This window comes from Myotis lucifugus, unplaced genomic scaffold (genome assembly GCF_000147115.1).
Source record: "Myotis lucifugus unplaced genomic scaffold, Myoluc2.0 scaffold_3, whole genome shotgun sequence".
Lineage (NCBI taxonomy): Eukaryota > Metazoa > Chordata > Mammalia > Chiroptera > Vespertilionidae > Myotis > Myotis lucifugus.
This window is the reverse complement of record NW_005871051.1, coordinates 15,767,413-15,791,308: the sequence shown is the minus strand read 5'-3', so window position 1 is coordinate 15,791,308 and position 23,896 is coordinate 15,767,413. Positions and strand designations below refer to the sequence as shown.

General features: G+C 37.6%; 1 protein-coding gene across 1 annotated transcript in view; it reads left to right on the top strand.

Annotated features, from left to right (window-relative positions):
* Positions 1–11,157: 11,157 nt before the first annotated feature.
* The window catches only part of ABCA12 (ATP binding cassette subfamily A member 12), a 168,026-nt gene continuing 155,287 nt past the window's right edge, over positions 11,158–23,896 (top strand). Inside the window, exon 1 of the mRNA XM_006082487.3 lies at positions 11,158–11,260. Coding sequence (XP_006082549.1) covers positions 11,192–11,260 — 69 coding nt within the window. The 5' untranslated portion in view covers positions 11,158–11,191. The remainder of the gene's footprint in view (positions 11,261–23,896) is intronic.

Genomic DNA, 23,896 nt, shown 5'->3' with positions numbered 1-23,896 from the left:
ATCTACCTCTGACATAAAAATCTTGGAAATTAGGTTACAGTCAGTACTACAGGAGATTCCAATTTGAAACTGAACCGCTGGGCCCGGCCTCCGGGGCCGCCGCGGGTCCCGGGCGGGTCCACCGCGCGCTCTCCCTGGCCCTCCCCGGGGACCCTTCTCCCGGGCACTCAGCGCCGCACTGACTTTCGCTCACTCGCTCACGCTCGCACTCAGGAAGGCCTATTCTTGCACAAATCTTCGTGCATCAGGCCTCTAGTCTAAAATAATCTCTTAAACTGATTATGAACTTTAATCACACCTACAAAATATCTTTACAGAAATACTTAGCTTAGCCTTTTTTTTAAAAAAAATAAATCTTTATTTTTGAAAGTTACATATGTCCCCTTTTTCCCCCATTAACCCCCTCCCACTTGCTCCCGCCCCCCTGTCCCAGGCCTTCACCACCCTATTGTCTATGTCCATGGAGCTTAGCCTTTAAATGAATAACTAGGGACTTAAATGTAGGAAATGCATGTTCATACAAATCATACGTAATGATAATATCTTTTAAAAAAATTTATTGATTTCAGAGAGGAAGGGAGAGGAAGAGAGAGATAGAAACATCAGTGATGAAAGAGAATCATTGATTGGCTGCCTCCTGCATGCCCCCCACTGGGGATCGAGTCCATAACCCCGGCATGTGCCCTTGACCAGAATCGAACCTGGGAGCCTTCAGTCCACAGGCTGATACTCTATCCATTGAGCCAAACCAGCTAGGGCATGATATTAATTTCTTTAAACTTTTGTTTGTTAATTCAGACTTTATATTTAACTAGAACCTTCTGAAGAGCAACTTTCTCTGAATTTAAAGTAAAACTAAGAAATTTCAATTTATACTTTGCTTTTAGAATATTATGAACAAGTCATTTACTGCTAATTTTTTCCTTCTGTACTAAAACTATACTATTTAATATATTTGTGTCCATTTTCAATACTACTGTGAAAGTATCATTTCTGTATTAAATCCACCTTCTTTTTTCACTTTCTATAATTAAAATAGAATTTGCTTTGCTTCTCCATCTATATTATAAAAGGCCAGTGACCCGTAACACTGTAATGACCAAATGACCAGTCACCAGGAGGTGCATGGAGCACCTCTCAGGCCCTCCTCCCACCCCCCACCTTCCCGGGGCACTGGCAGTGTCAGTGGAGCATTGTGGGGTGCCAGCAGCATCTGCAGAGTGTCACGGGGTTCCGGTAGCATCCGTGGAGTGTGCGAGGCATTGCGGGGCAGCACACATGGCCCTGATGGCAGGCTAGGCCTAGGGGACCCTACATGAGCACAATTTAATCATGTGCTGGGCCTCTAGTATCATATTAATAATGTAAAATCAAAGCCTTAAGATATATTAAAAACAGAAGAAAAATTTAGTTATGAAATATCATTGCTACAGAGAAGTATTACTTTTATAACTTGTAGAAGAATTTAACAATTCTTTTGAGTTACAATAGCAGATATGTAATAATGTTGTCATTTTCATATTAGAACAAGAAGACCTAGACAAGTTTATCAATTCACTGTTAATTGAACAATTGTACCACAGATGATTACTTGACACTTAATTGTTCATAAGGCGGTCATTCAAATGAAGCAGAATAAGCTCGCTTTAATTTTCAAAGAGTATTATAAATATGAAAGCCCCAAAATGCTAAATCTTCAAAAAGAATTCACAGGCCCCTGAGAATATGTCATGGATCTCAAAGGGGCCTATACTTCTATTCAAACTGTCTTGGGTATAGAAATAATAGAAATTGGTAATATTTCATATATCCTGATAGGTAATTGAATATTGCTTCGAGTTTGAAATAATTGCTGTGGAGTTAATCTCATTATCTTCCTTGATTGTCATTGTTCTGGAGGTTCCAAGTGATCAAGCATTATTTTAGCCAGTAATAATAGTAATTAACTATAAGGAGTTGGTGAAATTTTTACTCCTTTAGGAGCTGCTGCCAGAGTTTCTTAGGGAGAGAGAAAAGCCCTTATTCTAGTTACATGTGAGCTTGGGTATAAATGCACCTCTAGGGTCTGGTGCTCAGGGGGTATAGAAGCTTTAGAGAGGGAGGCAAAACTACTCAGCAAGAGAAAAGGAGAGGGATTTAATTGTCCCAGAATGAGAGGAGGAAGAATGGAGTAAAGAGAAGAAGGAGATGGGAAGGGAATAGGAAGAGGTTGAGCTGGAGAGATTGAGAGATCACACACTTCCAATTTGTGACCCACTAAACTGCAGTAAGGGTAGGACGCTCACTAAAAACGTTGTGTAGCTTTTTGTTTTTGTTTTCCTGTACACACCCCATGGGTTGAGTTTTTATCTGGGTTGTGTAGGGTATTAACTCAAGCCACATGAATAGACTTGAGAACTAAGGGACAGAGAAGCCTTAGCTAACATCCAGGTTGTTTAAATTTGTTTGATCCTTTAATTTATTTCCCCTACAAATCTGTGGACTAAGCATAACCACTTTTTAGAGCATTTGAGTCTTAGCTGGGAAGCAGCTGAATGGCCTCTATATCCATCTCCTCACTAGACTAATTCTGTTCTTTTCCTCAAAACGCTGTGCTTCTTTGCTAGTCAAAACAAGTCTCCTCTAAATAAGCTCTTGTATTGTTCTCTCCACTTAGAGTAAGTCCTTAGAGTCAGTCGGTGTCTTCTCTATCAGTGATTTGACATTTCTCACATGGCCCCTAGTTTGAGGAGTGAAGTTGCTCTATCAAAATGGCATCTTTCCAGTGTTCTCCTGAGGCTGCAGAATCACAGTGTCAACACAACTCCATTTCATGGGCTCTTTGTGCTACACAAAATGCTTGTTGTTTGCTCTGAGCAATGAACTTTCATTATTGAAGGTTGAAGATTTGAGAGTCGGGATGTAGGTGAGAATGGGATTATGGTTCCATAAAGAGCCTTATGGTAGGAAAGTTTGTGTAAGCCTCTTGGAGAGTTTTGAGCAAGGTTCTTCTTTATTATTCTTTATTATACTCTATATATAGATTTACAGCCAGTTTTCAAAACAATTCCATGATCCAGAGAGAGAGCTAGAATAGTAGCAGAATGGGCATGATTAACTCCATTGCAGTCATTGAGATTGTTATTTTCAGATTGAGATCTATTCGTTTTGTAGTACATGTGAGTTCTTAACCTTAAGAAGACAGTTAATGTGAAAACATAATAAAAAATTACTGAATATGCAGTTCTTTAATTTAGAATGGTTTTGAATTTGTATGTTTAGAAAAATACTGTGGGTATAGCTATATGTTACAAAAAAATTTGGTTCAAAAGATCTGTCCAGTTCTCTGTAGCAAGACTTTACTGATATGGCCATATGTTCCATTTGTCACATGCTGTCATTAAAGCACCCATTAAAATGCATGCCTGGAGGGCCAGATGTTTCATTTTTATTATACACCATTTTCTTCACATTCACAATCCATGTATGCTTATACAATAGCTAAAATTTTGTAAATGTTTCTTTACATACTTATGCATATGTTTTGTATCTCTAGTTACATGTTTGTAAAGAAGCATATATGGGCATATACCTATGTCTACATTAACACATCCAAAAATGAATCTTTTTGAGTATAAATTTGTGAATTTATTTTACTCTATATGAAAATATATTATCTTGTTCTAAACCATCTGTCAGATACCAATATACATGGCAATTAGTTACCCCCTTCCATTTCTACTTGATATCTTTGCTTCTCCTTTGTTTCCAAATATTGCTAATGGGGGAGGGTGATGAAAGGGAAGTGCCATTAAAGGGAGGCCATATGGAGGGCCACAGAAATAAAGATCTTAATTCCCTGGCCAATCAATGCTTTAATCATCAGACTTTTCAGCTAAAATATTTTATTATTGATTTGAATTGGAATCATTAACCAGTTCCTTTCCCCAGTCTTATGCTTTTTAAAGTCATTTAACATTAATAAACATAGAAAACATGTAGAAAAATTGTGTGTTGCTCAACACTGAAGGGACAGATAACTGAGTCTTATTTTTCCTATACTGAAGGTTTGGAATTTCAAAATGCTAGGAATGATCATTTTCTAGCTTATTCAAGAGAAATCTATTTTCCTAACATAGTTTCTTTTCTGTTACATTCAAGGGAATGCATGCTGCCACATAAAATATAGAAAACTTTAAAATTTGTGATATTCTTTTTGTAAATTTCTCTAGGAGCAGGCTGGTCACCAAAGACTAACACACATGTAGAAATTGGTTATTGTATTTTTTCAATAAAGAAAAAATGAAGTTAGATAAAAACATACTTGACTTTTAAGCTGCTTTAGGTTTTATGGCAGAAAAGATATAAATTGAGATAAAACAACAGTATTTTCATTTTTATTTTTTTCTCTAAACGGAGAATTAAAACTTAATTTTTTTCAGTCTTAATGGATTGGCCAAAAAATACCAATTATTTCTTATTTCTCATTTCTAATTATAGCAACATATGTAGTAAAATTAATTAATTCAACATACTCTACTAGTTTAACCAAGGAAATTATTACTCATCCTGGGTGAGTGGGTGAGTAATTCTTTGCAAGATTCTAAATCACCCTGAAATTCCCAGATTCACACAGCTCAATAGTAAGATAATCAGATAGTTTATCAAACTAGCTCATCTGACAAGACCATGTTGTTTGTGATGAAGCATTTTGTCATTCTATCTGTGTCAGTGTCTCATCTGGAAGAGAAAAGCTGCCTTATAGTTGAGCTTGGAGTGAGTCTTACTGAAACCCCCTTAATATGTCTTACTTGGTTTTGTGAATCTTTACCAGTTGTTTCTTGACATAGTTCTTCTGTCTCCATCATTATTGGAGTGTCTCAGTGCTGATAAAGCACCTGAAAATCCTGAATCTGATACCTCCCTCACACCTACCTGCTTCATAGCATTGGCTATCACCACCTTCCATCAAAGGTGGATCTCAGGTAATGAGGTATTAGCAATCGGTGCCTCATTATTTTAAACCCTGGTGGAGCCCCACCCTTCTCATAAAAGAAGGATGCTGTTATTTTTACTATGAGTTAGCTTCAGTTTCCCAACTTATTGCACATTTCCATCTGGGTTCAATGCATACACTTGCCATGTTTTCTTATCCATGCTTGTTATATGAGGTCCTATTGAAGAACAGGCTTTGCAGACGTAGAGACCAGGGTTCAAATCACTGTTCTGACACTCATTAGCTCCGTGAACTGGGGAAGCTACTCTACCTATGCTCCCTTATCTGTAGAGCATAGATAATAATATTGACCTCACAGGTTTATCATATAGATTAGATCCTGTGTGTGATGAGCATCCAATAGGACCTTAATGTAAAAATCAATTAATCATGGTGGGGAGGGGAGTAGGTTTCACTGATGCTATGGATGAAAACCAGTTTGGAGGTGAAAAGTAAATGTGTGGCTCTCGTTACTGTTAAATATCTTAAACTATTTCATTTCACCATTAACTTAATTCCACATTACTTTTCATTCAAAATAGAGGTTTCAGGTGTAAACCTGAACCTCTCATATTACTAGTATTTTCATCTCACAGCACCGTTTCTATATTGCTCTATCTATCTCTTTAGATGAGTTGCCAGAACTTCCCATCCAAATCCTCAGTATGGCATCCTCTGGTCTTTATCATTACGGTCTCTAACTCTTCCAACTTTATCTTATATTACCAAATCAACACTTAGATCTAGTCAGGCCAAATTTCTCACCATTCTGTAGGGATATAGAATTAATCCCCAACTCTTACTGTTTCATAAGGCCTGGTCCTTGTCTTCAATAGCTCAGAGTGTAGACAGCAAGACAAACTGAATATCATAGTAACAAGTAAGAAGTTGACTGTGAACAGAGATCCAGAGTAAAACAGGTGAAAGGGTGATTAAGTCAGCCAGGGGTGAAGGTGTGGTGGGTGGAAATGCTGGGAAAGGCTTCAGAGAGGAAGTAACATTGGGTCATTCATTTAAGAATGAGCACGATTTCATTTTGGGCAGAGGGAGCAGCATGACGAAAGCCTGAAAGTAAATATCCTCATCCAAAGCACTACAGCAGATGGTGGGAGAGATGGCTGAGAGTGAGACACACCTGATGAAGATGGCAAGGGCCAGGCTGGGATGCTTTTTGGTTATCTACCAAGAAACCTAAAAACAGCAGTCTTCCTTTTCCTGAATTCCTGGTACATTTATTCTTTGTGCACTTATTTTGGTAATAAATTTTCATTTTAAATAAATGTCTATAAGTGATTTAGATTAGATCTTCTGGATCTTTAGAACCAGAAGATCCCTGAAGTCATTTACTTTTCTTCTCAGCTCTTCCCACAACAAACAGTAGATAGGATCGGAGGTAGCATAGCACAGAGATGAGAATAACAGATTTAGGGTTTGAGTTCCAACTCTGCTGTTCTCATTGTCCTCACTTCTAACTGGGTGAACTTAGGCAAGTTACATCCCCTCTCTGAATGTCACATTTTTCCTTTGAAAAAGGGGATTAGACCAGTTTCTACACAATATGCCTCCTGTGATGATTCAATAAATGCTTAACAAATGTATGCTACTCAATTATTCAATAAGCACTAATTAGCCACCTACTAAGGGTAATACTTGTGCTAGATTCCTACTATACAGTGATGAGTTAGACAGGACAGGAGCATTGTAGTCTAGTATTTATTATTATTACTATTATTAATATAGGTCTCTAATAAATACTATTAAAATAAATCAACATGTCTTGGCTACATCAATATCCTGTTCATGTTTGGACCGATTCCCTCTTGCCCTGGTTCTGGAGTATACTATATGGTAGTTGACAGACAAAAACTGCCCCATCTAATGCTCATGGAGCCCACCAATTACACAGTTGTGCATCCTTGGCTGAGCCATCATTCTGTGCAGTTTCAGTAGGTGAAGTTACCATGGAGGTAACCTTAGATAAGACCAAAACTAATTCTTGGCATGCATGGCTCTGTCAAATTTAGGCTGGTTGAACTATTATTCTCCAAAACTTGTGATTACTAAAGTTTCAGAATGCAGAAGGCTGGAATCCTGGGATTAGCTAATTTTTGTTCAAGCTATATTCATGATAAAGCTATATTTTTGTTTTAAATGTTGGTCAAGTGAGTGCATAAAAGTGAACAGTGCCTAAGTTCTGGTAGATGTTCTTGCTAAATAAAGGGATGAACCTATTGATCACCAAGAAGTAGAGTCACCAGCAGCAGAGAAAGGGAGTGCCAGCAGATACTATGGACTAAGACTTGGAAGTCATCCTAAAGACAATGTGGGTCTGCTGGCTGCTGGGGGCTGATTCCAGCAGGTCATAAATGCAAGAAGTTCATCAAAAGATTGGTGGACCTTGAGGCTTCAGCAGGGCTGAAGACACACATTATTGCCTGCTGGAATAGCTGAAAGTATTTCCCCAAACCTAAAGATTTGCATATATTATTGCCTGCTGCCTGACAGCAGAAGGCAGTTTCCCCAACCTGACAATACCTACTGTATACCAAAACCTTACCTTTGATATGTATATCTGCTTTGCTTTAGGGCAATTTGTGTTAATAAAAAGCTAGGGGTCCAGAGATTCAGAGAACTTGGTTACTGAAGCTAGGTCTCCTCTGGCTCCCCAAAATGCCCTCCAAATTTATATTTCATGTCTAGTCTCTTTATTAATTTACTCGCAGCCCTTCTCCAGATTCCCAAACCCTTCTAGATGCCAAGAAACACCCCGGCAGCTGGCCTCTGGCAGAAAGGCTGGAATGACTGAGGAGTGTGGTAGATCACCATAGTCCTGCTAAACAGGATAATTTAACTTCTTGGTACACCTATAATAATAAAGTCTATAAGAAGTTTCTTGGTAAATGTATTCTTTCATGGGTTATATTATTATAATTTTCCTTTGTTCATTTTCTGCTCAGTTTAGCTTTTTACTTTTTAAAAGACATTTTTCAGCAGCTGTGTGTCCTTGGAACAGCTTATTTCTGGTTACAAAATTGTTCTCTCTTTCCTCAAGAGGAAATTTTATGATACCTGCCAATAGCACCTCAATCTACAATCAAGAGTGGGCACAAAATTATATCTTACTCTGTGAAAAAAATGTTTTACTGTCTTTAATTTCCTTCCACATTCTCTCTCCCATTTTATTTTGGTTGATCTAATAATTACTTCAAGTTCTCTTATGATCAATGATTATAATTCCTGATTTATGTAAGCTATAGTTCCCAAGCTTATTGTTAGCTAACACCTTTTCTACAATGAAATCTTAAAAGATGTTTTTAAAATAAAAACTTAAAAGAAATTTGAAAACCTCAAAAAAGATATTAGAAGCAGATATGGTCAATATAGATGCCAAGATATAGAAAACCATATGATATCACTCATATATGGGGCAAAACAGAGAGCAACAAACAAAACAACCTCATTGACACAGACAACAGTATGGTGGTTACCAGAAGGGAAGGGGGCTGGTGGGACAATGAAGAGGGTAAACAAGGTCAGATCTATGGAAGGAGACTAGACTTTAGTAGTGAGCACACAATGCAATGTATAGATGATGTATTATAGAATTGAACACCTGAAACTTATATAATGTTATTAACCAGTTACCCCAATACATTTAATTTAAAAATATAGTTATTCAGAATAGGGCAAAATTTGGATGTATGATTTCCTATGTACCCCAACTTAAACTACTTTGAATTATATTTTGTGAAAGATTACTCCAGTCCCCAAGGAAGTGTGCATGACATTGTATGCCTGCAAGTATAAAGGAATACCTCAATACATTAACCACCTAATGTATAATTGTGAAATTATTTTGAAGAAATATATCTGGGAAGTCATGAGATGTAATAAAATATATTATCTTCACCAGAAAATTTGAGATCATAGATGAAGATATCCGGGAAGAGGACAGCTGGAGAGAAATATCTCTCACCAAAATGAAACAAAACCAACAAAACAACTCCATGATTATACAGGAGAGGTGATGAGCAACTGCTGGGAGAAACTATTTGGAACTTTTTGAATTGACCTCTCACCTGCATCAGTCATGTGGTGAGTCAATACTTTTTAACCTGAAGTAACCTGACTGAATAAAGTGACTCTTTGTAGATAATGGACCTAGACACCTAGAGTCACATTTCAAATCCCACCTGTCTTTACAACTGAACAATGTTTATTTGTGAACCAGACTCCTAGTGAATTCTAGATTGTGACAGATGGCAGAGAAAGAATATAGGGAAGCAGGAGTTCAAGTCTTCAGCGAAGCTTGAGAAAGTCACCTGAATCTTGACAGAACATTTCAGGAGTGGTGAAGGAAAGTAGTATCTCTGAGACCATCGGCTGTCTGAAGAACCCCTTGTCTTTAACCTTGTCCAGAAATAATTAAAGGGTCAAATCTTGATATTTAGGACTGACTGCCTCATGAAGATTGGATTCTTCACAGTAGGGGCAAAGCCAAAGTGATGCAATGGGCATATGCCAGCATGGCTCCAATTAGCCCCAGGCTGGCTGTCATCATCATCACAGAGTTGGCATGGGGACCAGGAAACTGGACATGGGGGACCAGGGAGGGGAGCACTTGCTCCAGGTGTGAAGGGAGAGCTCAGACACTGTTTTAACTGATTTCACAAACAGAGGAATGGAAAAGTGTGAATATTGAAAGAGAGCTTCACCAGCCTGGGCTTAAATAGTCTATTCAATTAAATTCAGAGTGATTATTGATCACTGATCATGTATGAAGTACTGTTTTATAAAATAGTCTAGGCTCTCAAAGAATTTGCAATTTAGTGGGAAAAATAAGATAGACAAAAATAGCAATAAAGCAAAAATGTAAGTCCCTTGAGATAGATAGAAACAAAGAATTATGCTGGATTCAAAGGCAGGAGAGAAGACATCTTATGCAGTATATCTAAAAAAACTTCATGGAAGATGTCAACCTGGGAATAATTTTGGGAGGTAGGAGCTTAGAGAGGGAAAAGTGCATCTCAGGTAGAGAAGGTAGAATAAACAGGTCAGGGACCAGAAAGCACAGGTTATGTTTGCATATTGTAATATATACCAGTTTGACAAGTGGTCAAGCATTTGGAATGACTATTGGAAGATGAGATTGGAAAACTGGCTAGAGCCAGATGGTGGAAGCATTGAGTACCTGAGGGAATGTTGTCATTAAGGTGTGTAAGCAAGGTAACTTCTTCATTATATATACCCTTAAATCACAATCAAAATTACTTGCTTGCCTATGTTTCCTTTAACTATGAAAGCCTGAATATGAAAGCTTTCCTATAATGTATTTATGAATCCACACCTCCAAAGTAAGGAATCCATTGCATATTATTTATGTCCCCTATTGCTACCTTTTATTCTCTGCATTTGCCTAACCTAGTAAATTGTGATGGAAGGTAGGACCTTGCCAACATAGTCACTTCCCCTCAAATCAAAACATTCAACTCAAGTTTAGAATGAACATAAAACTTTCTCTATATATCTAGTGATGAGCTAAGGTTCAGAGCTTTTTAGCTGAGCCCTGGTCTTACTGACTTAAAACAGCTTAACGACACTGTAAATATTACTAGTATAAGAGTCACTGGGCTAGAGTCTGTAAAATGCTCCTCACGCCCTGCCTGGCTCTGCTGGAGTAGGCACTATGTAGTAAAGAAGGCGAGAGAATGTAGGACAAGTCTTACTGGCCTGGCAAGGGTCCCACCTAATTCCTCATGACGTGTTCAGTGCAGGTGACACCTCCTCGAAGGTGTGGATAGGCAGTTAATTTCATGGAGAGTAGGAGGTTCAGCTCTTTTTTTTTTCTTCTTCTTCACAGTGGGGCATTATCTGAATGGTATTCATTCTCTCTCTTGAGTCTGGACTTCACGCAACAAGCAGCAACTGGAGGTTATTTTAATATAAGCAGAAACCACTGAAAGATACTGGTCTGGGTCCTTATTTGAGAGGAAGAGTTGGTTGAGAAGTGCTCCTGGCTCAAGAATTAAGCCAATCGTTGCACAGGAAAATAACATCTGTGGCAGAGAACATCTTACCCCAGTCGACACGGAAGCTATGCCGTGAAAAGACTTCTGGCCCATTGACACACAAGTTGGACAAGTTGGACCAATTCTTTTTTTTTTTTGAGGGGTGGAGGAAAAAAAGAAAAAAAATATTGTTTGGGGTGTTTGAAGGATGGCCTCCCAGTTTCACCAGCTTCGGATCCTGGTCTGGAAGAACTGGCTAGGTGTCAAAAGGCAGCCGGTGAGTACAAATAAGGCAGGGGAGCTCTGGGGCGATGCTGCAGGCAATCCTGAAATGTGATGATGCTAATGAAGGAAAAAGAAAAGAGTTTTAATTTAATTTTTAAAGCAGGAAATAAGATATTTAGAAATCATTCCTACATCTGTCTTCTAGCTAAAGGCATGAGTCTAAACTTGCCTTTCAGTAAATTAAAAGAGTAAACCACAATATGCCTTGGGCAAAGAAAAGGATGCGGCTTGTTACTGGCTGAATTGGAACTAGTGTTGAATTCCAAGTTTCTGGCCAAGATGCTTTAAAATTTTTAAACATAAATTTAGTTATAAATGAGATGGTGAAATGTATGAGATGAAAGGTACAATAAATGGGAGAGAAATATATTTGAAAACCAAAAGCATAGAAATCCTGGTTGAAAAGTAAGATATAAAAAGGAAATAGCTTGAAGGCTGTTGGTATAGAAAAACTTCCAAGATATTTTAGTAATCTAAAAATTATTTACTAGAAATGCTAACCAAGATCCAATGTATGTGCCATGTTTCCAGAGTATTATGTTGCTCATTGCAACATCTTTTTTTTTGTGCTCTTATATTCATGTTTGCTTTTCAAATTACAAAGCCAGCTATTAGATCCTCACCAGATGGGGTCTTGGTAGATTGAAAAAGGAATTGGCTTCTATGAGTTACCATGTATTTAGAAGGATGTTTGAAAACCAGAGAAATTCAGCAAGGCACTATATATACTTCATTTTAGAGTGGTGATTCCCAGCCTTAAATGAATAATATAAATATTATGCAAATTGTATGTGTCATAGAAACCAACATTTTATCTGTGCAACTTATCTCATTCTAGGTTTGCTTATAGTGCCTGACCCCTTACTTAAGTGTTCTGATGTGTAGATTAAGAGGGAGAAGTAAATGTTCTCTCACCTTTGTGAATTTGGTGGGTGGGATTTTAAATCCTAAGGCATTATGTGATTGCATGGGTGTGGGTTTGGACATACATTTTAAATCATTACTATTTTTATTTTTACTGAAAAAAAATAAAATACAAATTAAAATTTCCCATAATACCCCATGGTAGGTTCTGTGTGGAATTCAGCAGCTTAGAGTCTGGGTAGGTTATTATAGTCAAAAGAGTTGGGTTCTTGGTTTTGCTCCTTACCAGCTACAAGACTTGAGTAGAATATCACAATTTGAGCACTGGCTTTCCCATTTCCCCAAATGGGCATGAGATCTACCGTATCTATCTCATAGGGTGAGAACCAAATGTACTAATGTATTTCAAATTGCTTTATAAATGGTGACAAACACTTGGCAAATAGGTTATAGAAAAACTGGGGCAATTGGGACAAATATATTTTATTTGACATAATGATGAAAGGAAATCCAGGAGAAGGTATTATGAGAGAAAAAAAAGAAATTTATATACAGTAAAGTTCTTAAGTGATGAAAACTCAATAGTTAAAAATAAAAGCATAGAGGAAGAGAAATACCAATTATTGCTGATAAACAAAATGCTGAAGTTATATATTTTCCTTAAAACTCTATTTTATCTAAAATTTTTTAAAAAGGCCTGAGGCCCTGGTCATGTGGTTCAGTTGTTTGGAGCATCATCCCATATGGGTTTGATTCCCTGTTGGGCGCATACTGGAGGCTGGAGGCAGTCAATCAATCTCTCTCTCTCTCTCTCTCTCTCTCTCTCTCTCTCTTCCTCTCTCTAAAAAAGGAATCTATAAAAAACATCCTCAAGTGAGGACTAAAAGAAGCCCACAAAACACTCAGGTGAATAAAATATATCATTGAGAAATTTTATCCTTAGAAACTTTAATAAGTTTCTCCCTCATCTACAACATAGCTGGTATATCAATTTTCCACTTTGGAGTTTTTCTCTATTTTAGTCAATTTCTGCTGGACATGGATAGAAGTTAGGGATTCTAAAATATTTTCAGTATAATGCCTTATATTATTCCTCTTTAGCCAAAATCCCTAAAAAGACCCTGTTAATTATACTTTTGCCTGGGGAAAGAGTGTACATAAGCTATTAGTTCATTTTGGGACATCAGGTGATACGGAAGTTAGGTGAACCCTAAAAGAATGGGACCAGGGCAGAAAAGTCTTTGTTGCAGGAAGAAAGATTAGAAAAAGTCCAGAATTTGGGGTAACATAGAGGGGTCACTTGAACCCATTATGACCAACTAGCGCAGCAGTTCTCAACCTGTGGGTCGCAACCCCTTTGGCAGTGAAACAACCCTTTCACAGGCGTCGCCTAAGACCATCCTGCATATCAGATATTTACATTTTGATTCATAACAGTAGCAACATTACAGTTATGAAGTAGCAACAAAAATAATTTTATAGTTGGGTCACAACATGAGGAACTGTATTTAAAGGGCCAGAAGTTTGAGAACCACTGAACTAGAGGAACACAAGAGACCTGTAGAAAATAGTGGTGCCAAAAGGGGAAGGAAAGACAATCCTAAGTGGAGGGTGAAAGGGCAAAGAAAGGTGTTTTTCTTTCTTCATACTTTTGTCTAGAATAGTCCTAAGTCTTGGTATTGGAAAGAAGATTTGAGGACACTGGTGGAAAGGGCATGTGTGCCACTGTTATTTAAGAGGGAAGAATAAGAAAATTAAGGGGCTAGAAAATGAGGATCAAAGATTTTAAAGAAGATGAAATGAAAGAACATTGTGAAAATAAGAAATACAGACAAATTAGAAGACAGAGCACATGGTAAGCAAGTGTATTACATTCAAGGAGAGGACATAGTCTTCTGGTAGGAACTGACCTTTGTCATCCATCAAGCAATTATTTTAAATCCAAACATTTTAATTTCAATCTTTGTAATTGACCCAAATATGCGATTCTATCACAAAGCAAGGTAGTGGGAAAGATAGTCTATAAACAGAAAAGCTAGAAACCTATTAATGGATAAATAGATGATATATAAGAAAGAATTAAAAGAAAAACAAATAAAGATATAGTAAAAATATTAAAGTAGAGTGGGGATTACTGAGGAAACATAGTATAGATTATACACTACAATAGAAAATGAGACAAGAATTTCAAACAGGTATGTAGTCTAAGAAATAGAATGTGGAATCTAATGAACAAAATAAACTATCAAAACAGAAACAGACTCATAGGTACAGAAAACGGACAGTTGTCAGAGGGGTGGGGGTGGGGGCTGAATGAGATTGGTAAAGGGATTAAGCAAAGAATAAATAATAGAAAGACTCATGGACACAGACAGTATGGTGATTGTCAGAGGGGAAGGGGAGAGGTAGAAGAAAGTATAGGAAGGATAAATGGTGATGGAAGGAGACTTGGCTTGGAGTGGTAAACACACAATACAATGTACAGATGGTGTACTGTAGAATTGGACACCTGAAATCTGTATAATCTTATTAACCAATGTCACCCAACAATTCAACTAAAAAATAAATAGAATGACAATGGGATAAGTTAAATGTTGAGTTTGGCTGCAAAAGAGCAAAGATTGGATCTTTAATTTTTGAGATGGTCATCCTCAAAATTGTTCTTAGAGTAAATGTTTCTCTCTCTCTCTCTCTCTCTCTCTCTCTCTCTCTCTCTCTCTCTCCCCCTCTCTCTTTGTAAAATCAAATACCAGGATTTTGGAATATTTGGGATTATCTAAATGCTTCTATTTTATAGGGTTTTGGAGTATTCAATAAACTTTTCCATGGTCTACATAGTGAATTTAAAGTCTCAAAGTCAGATTTTCCCCCAAATAGATCTATTCTTTCTATTACCTCCTACTGCTTTTCTGTTGCCCCTGAGCTGAGTTTCCTTTCCCAACATTCTCTGATTTCTGCTCAGAGTTCAGGTCACCAACGAAGACATCATATGTGTTAAGGAGGCCTTAAGATACTGCTGTTTTTTAAAAATATTAATGGCAACATCAATTCTCAATTACATTGTTAACCTAAAAATAAAAAGCCAAATTGAGAGGCAACAGCATTTTTTTGAGTTCAAAGAATAGCTAGGTATTCAGGATGCACTAAATTAGGCAGAAATCCAAATTGTGTTCTGATTATGGGATGAAGGCAAAGGGTTGTATGAGAAAGGGAAGGGAAATAATTACATAAAGGAGGAATGAATTTCTATTGGTGCTTATAGGCACCCAGAACTCTACATGGATGTTTACTGATTCTAAAAAAGGCCCGTAATCTTCAATCTCTGCAATCAGGATGTTTGCTTTCCTGTTGGCTCCACAGTTGTTTAGAAGACAAGGTTGGTCTGGCCCTGTCCAAAGGTTATTTTGCCCAAGTCAAACAGTCCAAAGATTCAAGGAGCAAGGTGTGCAGAACCTTTTCTCTGGGGAAGTGGCTCTGGCTTCATTTTGAAGTGGCTCCATTTATTTCATTTTTCATATTTCTCCCTTTTGATTGAGATCTTTCCTTGAAAGCATCTCTGGTTAACCATTGGCAAGCAACACTGATCAGTTGTTGAAAGCTTCATTTATTTGTCACTGGGAAGGCTCATTTCCAGTATATCATGTCCCATGTAGGAGGGAAAGTGGTTTTCGTAGGAATCTTAGGCCACATTTAAGCAACAAGAGCACTAGAACAGAGGAAGGTCTTACTGTCATGTTTCTTTAAGGGCAAACAACTGCAGTTAATTCCTTGAGATTTTTCACATCAACTCTCATAGGACTTAGTGATTATCTCAAATCTCTGAGCAATCATTATCCAAGTGGTGTCTTTACAACATTGAGCTACGTAAAGCAGACAAAATTTTATAACAAGAATTTCTAGGATGACAAACAAAATGCTAACTTGAATTTGGAGATTAGACCTGAATAGGGGCAATGTCTGAGCATAGCCAGATAAAAAGGTCAAGGACCATGGAGTGTCAGCAATAAGAGACATTTCTATGGGAACAAATGAAAAACAAAGGTTAATGGTAAGTAACCAGTTTCTGAGCCAAGGGGGCAGTCAGTCAAGAACAATTTTAGATACCAGTGTTGAAGCAATCTTTTGCCATTTGAAATGTCTCCGATGATGCCATCCATTGTTCACGTAGACTTTCCAAGTGGCTTACAGAGCATCAGGCATGAAGATTGTTTAAGCATGAGCATTTGTAGTGACTTATGTGAAGTTTATATCAAATTGTTTACAGACCATTTGCAGGGCTTCCAGAAAATGGCAGCTTTAGTTCGAAATGATTTCAAGTCAAAAGTGGGAGAGAAATTGGAAACATTGGTTTGAAGAGTTGTAGCCAAGTATTTGAGCAAACTAAAAAAATTTAGCATTCAACCCAGTTTACAGGTGGAAAATAAAACCTCAAAGGCAATGAATAGAATTAGTATCCATAAGTGTGTATTATAGCTTCTATTGAAATATAATTTTTTCTCTCTCTACAATTATCTACATTTTTATCAAAGATATTTTGCAAGCAAATTGGTTTTACCAAAATTAAGTCTAGTTTTGATAAACTTGGCCTGATTATCTATATAAATGCATCAAATATGACAATTGATTATATAGACTCTTTTAAATCTGCTTTGCTTGAACTTTCAATAAGAAATCTTCAGATTAAACTTTTAACAGCCTCTTGGGGCTAAGAGGCCAAGCCAAATGCTTGCCATTAGACTTCACCTGTAGTACTTTTAGATTTGGGTTAATTCCTCTTGTCTTGAGGTCCCCAAAATACCCTGAGGTTCTTGTGCCTGCCAGGAAGTGACTTTCCTTACTCACTTGGTTAAGCTGAGAACCCTATAAGCAAGGTACTACGCCAATTTTTCCAAGGAGGTCTTATTGGCTTCTAACCCGTTTCATGACCAACTCATCTGAGGTGTCCAGTGCCCTTCTGGCTCTTAAATGCTCTACCCGTGTTCACTAATTTTGCAGCTTTGTCTTCCAAGGCTCCCTTAGCAACACTTTCACCTCATGTACACTTAACCCACAATAAAGTTTATTTAAATAGATGCTCATCTGGTGAGATCTGCAGAAATTGTCAGTTTGCAGGGGCCAGCCCAGACAACAGGTTTATAGAATTTATGCCTGTGTTGGTCCCTTTTGAATCTCTTTCTTATGACAACACAATAGACAGAGATAAAGAAAAGAAACGTGTAAGAATGCACAACAAAAATTTGTACTCACCTACCAGTAGCTCTAAGCTACTCAACACCCAGGGAACTTGACAAGCATGAAAGAAGCCCTTCCTGAGGAATATTTCTCATGTGGTAGCGAGTTCCTGTGGCAGCAGCCACATGGGCACCCCAGGGCAGTGCCTCCCTGAGGGAATTCCCCTCCTGATCTCAAAGAAAGTCACTGACCTCAAAGAAAGTCACTGACCTCAACCACTAAGGAGGGAAGTCAGGAGCCTGGTAGAATTTACTGCTGGGTGGTCCATGGAAACAGTGAACACAAGAGAGGCTCATGTGGGGATCTTATCAGGTTTCAGGGGACTCGGGTCCATGAAGATAAGGTTACTTCAGGTCCCCATATTTGTTAACCAAAAAATCAAAAGCCTCCTGTGAGCAGCAACAAGCATTTATTTAAGATCAAAGAATAGTTCATCAAGAAGCACTGCTTTAGGCAGAAACCCAAATTTTGTTCTGATTATGGGGGGTAGGTAATGGGTTTTTATGAGAAAGGGAGGGGAAACAATTACATGAATAGAAGGAAGGAACTTCTATTGGTGCTAATAGGCTAAGTTCTTCTTTAACTCTACATGGCTATTTACTGATTCCAAAAGCTGTTTGTAATTTTGAGTCCTCGTAGTCAGGTTGTTCAATTTCCTGTTAGCTGTATGCACAGCTGTACGGAAGACAATGCTGCTTTGGCCCCACCAAAAGTTATTCTGCCAAAGGCAAACATTTCAAGGTTTCAAAGAGCAAGATGTACAAGGCCATTTCTCTGGTCTGGTGGTTCCAACTCCATTTTGAAATGGCTCCATTTGTGTCATTTTTCTCAATTGCAAAAAACGAATACTAAAAAAAGTGTGAAAAAATCACATTAATCACGAACAGAAATGTTAGGTAATAGAGAAAATCAATTAAATGCAGTTGCTACCCTGCTGGGTTTGTAATGTAACTCTTAAAATAATGGGAAAATGAAGATACATTCCACTGGAAATGGTTAGCAACAGGGATGCTAGTTAATGACAGGAAAGAGTCCTGGTGCAGTAAAGAGACAGAAGACTGGATAGTTAAGATAAGAGTTTATCTTTCATGAAGAAGATGGGTTCTGAAGAGCATATCAAAGAATGATTCCTGATGTCTATTGAAGTGAAATCTAATTCCAGACTTATGACCTGAAGAAAGAAAATTAACTTCAGCTGTTTACAGTATTTTCTGTTGTAACTTTATCTAGTGGATTGCACTTTAGCTCAGTTGATGATAGAACTGTTTTTTTCTATCACAGACATTCCTACGACTTGATACTTTTCTAACACTTTGGATCAAGTTTTACACTTCCTCCCCAACCCCCATATTGCCCATGTAACTTCCCCTCAGAGTGACTAGAGAAAGAGGAAGACTTAGCTTCAAAATTTTGGAGCAGTGCACTCTATTTATTAAAATAACTTTTTAGAATAAAACAATTTATAATTAAACTCTAATCCCCAAATTTAAAATTCTAAATCATGTTAAAATGAACTAGACCTTATACAATTCAGTCAACTATGTCTTCAAATGTTCCAGGCCTTTTCATCTCCTCTGGGTCGATACCACTTACTCCCTTAATACCATTTAATTGTTAAAAGAAATTAGATCTACCTGTTGATTATGGTGCTTGTCACATAGCAGGCATGAACATTTTATTAGTTTGGACAATCAATAAAAAGTAAATGAAATGAAAATGTTTTATTTATTTATTTTTACTTTTTAAAAATATATTTTTATTGCATTCAGAGAGGAAGGGAGAGGGTGAGAGAGATAGAAACATCAATGATGAGAGAGAATCATTGATTGGCTGCCCCCACAACCTGGGCATGTGCCCTTGACCGGAATCTAACCCGGGGCTCTTCAGTCCTTAGGCCAAGGCTCTATCCACTGAACCAAACTGGCTAGGGCTATTTTATTTACTTTTTAAAATATATTTCTACTGATTTCAGAGAGGAGAAGGAGAGATAGAAACATCAATGATGAGAGAAAGAATCATTGATCGTCTGCCTCCTGCACACCCTACACTGGGGATGGAGGCCGCAACCTGGGCATGTGCCCTGACTGGGAATCGAATGTGACCTCCTGATTCATAGGTCAACGTTCAACCACTGAGCCATGCCATCTGGGAGAGTTGAAAATGTTTTAGAAATAGATAAGTAAATAAGCTTAAAGTCCAATAAAAATGTGTTGTTTTTATGTACATCATAGGAAGTTTACCAAACTCCAAAATGTATTATAAGCACAGATTTCAGAAAAAGTCTTTTATCTCAGTTTCCACATGGATCTTTTGTATGGATGACAGTGTTAATAGGCAGAAAGCCCAATTAACAGAACTCTTGCCACTTTAGTTTCTTGTTTTGGGGGTTGAATTAAAGTTTATTCCAGATCTAAAGTACCAGACTCTTACTTCAGAATGTGAACTTGGGAATCCTCTTGCTACCACCAAGTAACAGACATCCTTGACTTGTGGGACAATCTATAAAGGAAGGAATAGAAGAGGAAGGAAGAGGCAGTGTACTTTACTTATGGAAGGTTAGGCAAGTGTTATTTTCCAGTTTGTAATAAAAAGTTATGATTTGAGGTTACAGGATGACTTTCAAATGACTTTTAATGCTCATATAGGCTGAACTAATAAAAGGATAGTATTAAGGTCAAAGAGAGCTAGTAATCTGTTTTGTAGGGGTTTGGATATAGCTTTATGGTACAGGTGCTGAAGCCAGGCTGCCTGGGTTCAAAGATCAGCTCTATGATTTATGGCTTAAGGAATGAGGGCTTATTTAGTGTCTTTAAGATTCCAATTTTCCCATCGGCAGGAGAAAATGAGACGATTATATTAAATAAGATAATGCATATTAAGTGTTTTACATAGCATCTTGTACTTTCTAAGTAATCAATAACTATTAGCTGTTATCACTTGGGGTATTATATTGAATTCTGATATAATTGTAAGGAGAACACTTGACAACAAGAATTCATAGTGGGAAAGATATTTCAAAATCAATTTTAACAGGGAATTGCTGAAGGAACTGGCACTGGTACCTAAGAGGAGAGGGGACTTCATTTCTCTTCAAATACTTGTTGAATTCTCATGTGAAAGAGGAGGCCAAACTAAGACAAATAAGTGTTAGTCAAAACAGGAAGATATCCCCTTGATATAAGCAAAAAAAAAAAATCAGACAATATAAATTGTCCAATAACACAGAAGTCTTGTGAAATAGTTAACTTTTAGTCACTAGAAGCATTCAGGTAGAGGTTGGATAACCATATGGCAGAGATGTTTTCCCTGACTCTTCATGCACTAGTCATTCTGGACTTATTTCTCTTCCTGGAACATTTCACCCTCTTTTCCATCTGTGGGTCTTCACCCATATGTTTTCTATGCTGAAAAGACTCCTACTTCTTTTTCACACTCCATCCAACATACCTATCTTTTCTTCTTCCTGACCTTTTCCATCTTTTAGTTTTTAATCAGCTCTTCTTGCTTTATTTTCCTTCCACACTCTTTACTTCCTATGTCTTATTCCTGTTATCTCCTGCTCTTGGTTAAAATTATTTTTAATATTTCCTTTCCTCGAAAGATTGAAACGTTTAATGTCTCTATTCTCTATGCCTAGTATACAGTATACAGTAGGCTCAATAATTTTATATTATAATAATAATAAATGATTACTGTAGTATATGTTAAGCCCTAAGTTTTCTTAAGAACTCTCCAAGACTATGATTCCCTGAAGGGAAAGAAGAATCTTCATATTAAACATTTTACTTTTATTTATTTTCAGAGTTAGAAAAGAAATCCCCATTGCAATTTGAAAATTGTAATGATAATCACTGTCATTCATTTTGGACACAACCAACTTCAGACCACTCAATTTTAATTGGATCTATCTATCTATCATCATCATCTATCTATCTATATCTATATCATCTATCTATCTATCTATCTATCTATCTATCATCATCATCATCTATATATCTATCTTTCTTTCATTCATCTCTGTGTCTACATATATTCTACATATATTCTGTGGTTCAGTCTACTCTTGGGAATGGTGACATCCAAATAGCAACCAGCACACTTAGCTCTCATCTGTGCACTAAAATAAGCTAGGATTTCCTGGAAAATTGGTATTTTCAAGACTAGGACAGAGAAAGTACACAGTGAGGCAGAAAAACTTGTGGAACCAGAAAGAAGGAAATAATTGTTATATACACATTTATCACTATAGTTTGTGTATCTTTATACATTTTGAAACCCAGGAGTTCACACATATATCCTTAACTCAAACCCAATATTAAAGAGTTCATTCTAGTTTTCTCCCTTTCCATGATCATAATTCCCCTGATGGGTAGTGAGGAACCTGGCTTCTCTAAAGGGGCATATTGACTTTTTGGTCAGCCTCCCTATATAAAACCAATTGCCTGCTCTTTGCTTTGCACAGACACCTTCCTTACCCAACAGACACCCCATGTCTGGCTGCTGCACTGTGGGTGTCCTCTTTACCTTACTAGGGACCCACCTCCCTCACTGTAGGGCACCCAGTCATAGCGTGGACTTACTGGGCACCACCTAAGGACTTTCAGACACTGAAATTTTCAGAAGCTGAAAGGGAAGAAAAAGAAAAAGAATGGGACATCTCAATAGAAAATAATCCCTGGAGAAATAAAAGGAGACAAATGCCATGGCCCACTAAAGAAGCCAACTGCCCAGTGTGCCTATGCCCTTCAATGTCAATAATGCAGGGAGGCCTGACCGATGTGGTTCAATGGTTAAGTGTCGACCTGTGAACCAGGAGGTCGTGTCTTGGTTCCCAGTCTGGGTTACATGCCCAAGTTGCAGGCTTGATCCCCAGTGTAGGGTGTGTGGGAAGCAGACAATCAATGATTCTCTCTCATCATTGATGTTTCTATCGCTCTCTCCCTCTCCTTTCCTCTCTAAAATCAATAAAAAATTTTTTTAAAAAATGCAGAGGGGATGGAAGGCAAATGAAGTATAGAGGCAAGTGTGAGGTAAGTTAAAATATCAGTAAAAATATGAAACTGTTAAAAACTGCTTTTCCCAAAGTTTCCAGTAGTCCCAAATCTGTAACTAAGATCAATATATTAGCCCTTTCTCTAAACCAACAGCAAGAAAAGCTATGACTCATCAGTTTAGCATTTGGATCCTTGGCACACATCTTCTTCCAGGTTATTTATGATAATATTTAGAATGGTGTTGAGAGCAATCCTGCTGCTATGAAAATTTAAATTTTGTTTGTTTCTGGCTTTTGTGATTAACTTGTCAGCCTTAACATTACTGTGATCACAGTGTGAATGGCTTTGTATTTGTTATCCTTCTAAAATGCAGTATTCAGAAATGTTCTTCAAACCTCTCTGACCTACAATCCCAGGGGAAATCTTGTGATAATAAATTGCTTATAGGCTAGCTGTGGTTTTTATCTGTAACAGAGTCAAAAATGCCTTAAACTACACTGATATAGATTACATTTTGGGCTGAACTTAAATCGTGTCAAAAATTCAAAATTTACCAAAACCTCTTCATGAAGCCATCAAATTAGGGCCTAATCTCTAAATTTATGGGGAACTCATACATCTTAACAAAAAGAAGGTAAACAATCCAATCAAAAAATGGGCAAAGGACTTAAATAGACACCTTTCGAAAGTTGACATACGGAAGGCCGAGAGACATATGAAAACATGCTCTAAGTCGCTAATCATCTGAGAGATGAAAATCAAAATGACAACGAGGTACCATCTCACACCTGTCAGAATGGCTATCATCAACAAATCAACAAAGGACAAGTGCTGGTGAGGATGTGGAGAAAAAGGATCCCTTGTGCACTGTTGGTGGGGTTGCAGACTGGTACAGCCATTATGGAAAACAGTATTGAGTTTCCTCAAAAAATTCCACAAATGAGTGAGATCATGTGATATGATGAGTGGTTTAGAAAACTGTGGTACATTTACACAATGGAATACTATGCTGCTGTAAAAAACAAGGAACTCTTACTGTTTACAACAGCATGGATGGAACTGGAGAGCAGTATGCTAAGTGAAATAAGCCAGTCAGAGAAAGATAAATATCACATGATCTCACTCATTTGTGGAATATAACGAACATTATAAACTGATGAACAAAAATAGATACAGAGACAAAGGAGCATCAAACCGACTGTCAAGCTTCAGTGGGAAGGCAAGGGAGGGAGTGAGGGGAGGGGTAAGAGATCAACCAAAGGACTTGTGTGCATGTGTATAAGCCTAACCAATGGACACAGGCACTAGGGGAGTAAGGGCATGTGCCAGGGGGCCGGGGTTGGCTGGGGGAGATCAATGGGGGAAAAGGAGACATATGTACTACTATATGTAATATTTTAAACAATAGATAAAACTTAAAGCCATCAAATTAGATAAGCCAAAAGACCACTTAAAGATATCCCACGACATAGTCTCCTTATTTAAATGTGAATGTACATTTGTGTTGATACAATTAATCTCAGTTGCTCACTGAGTTC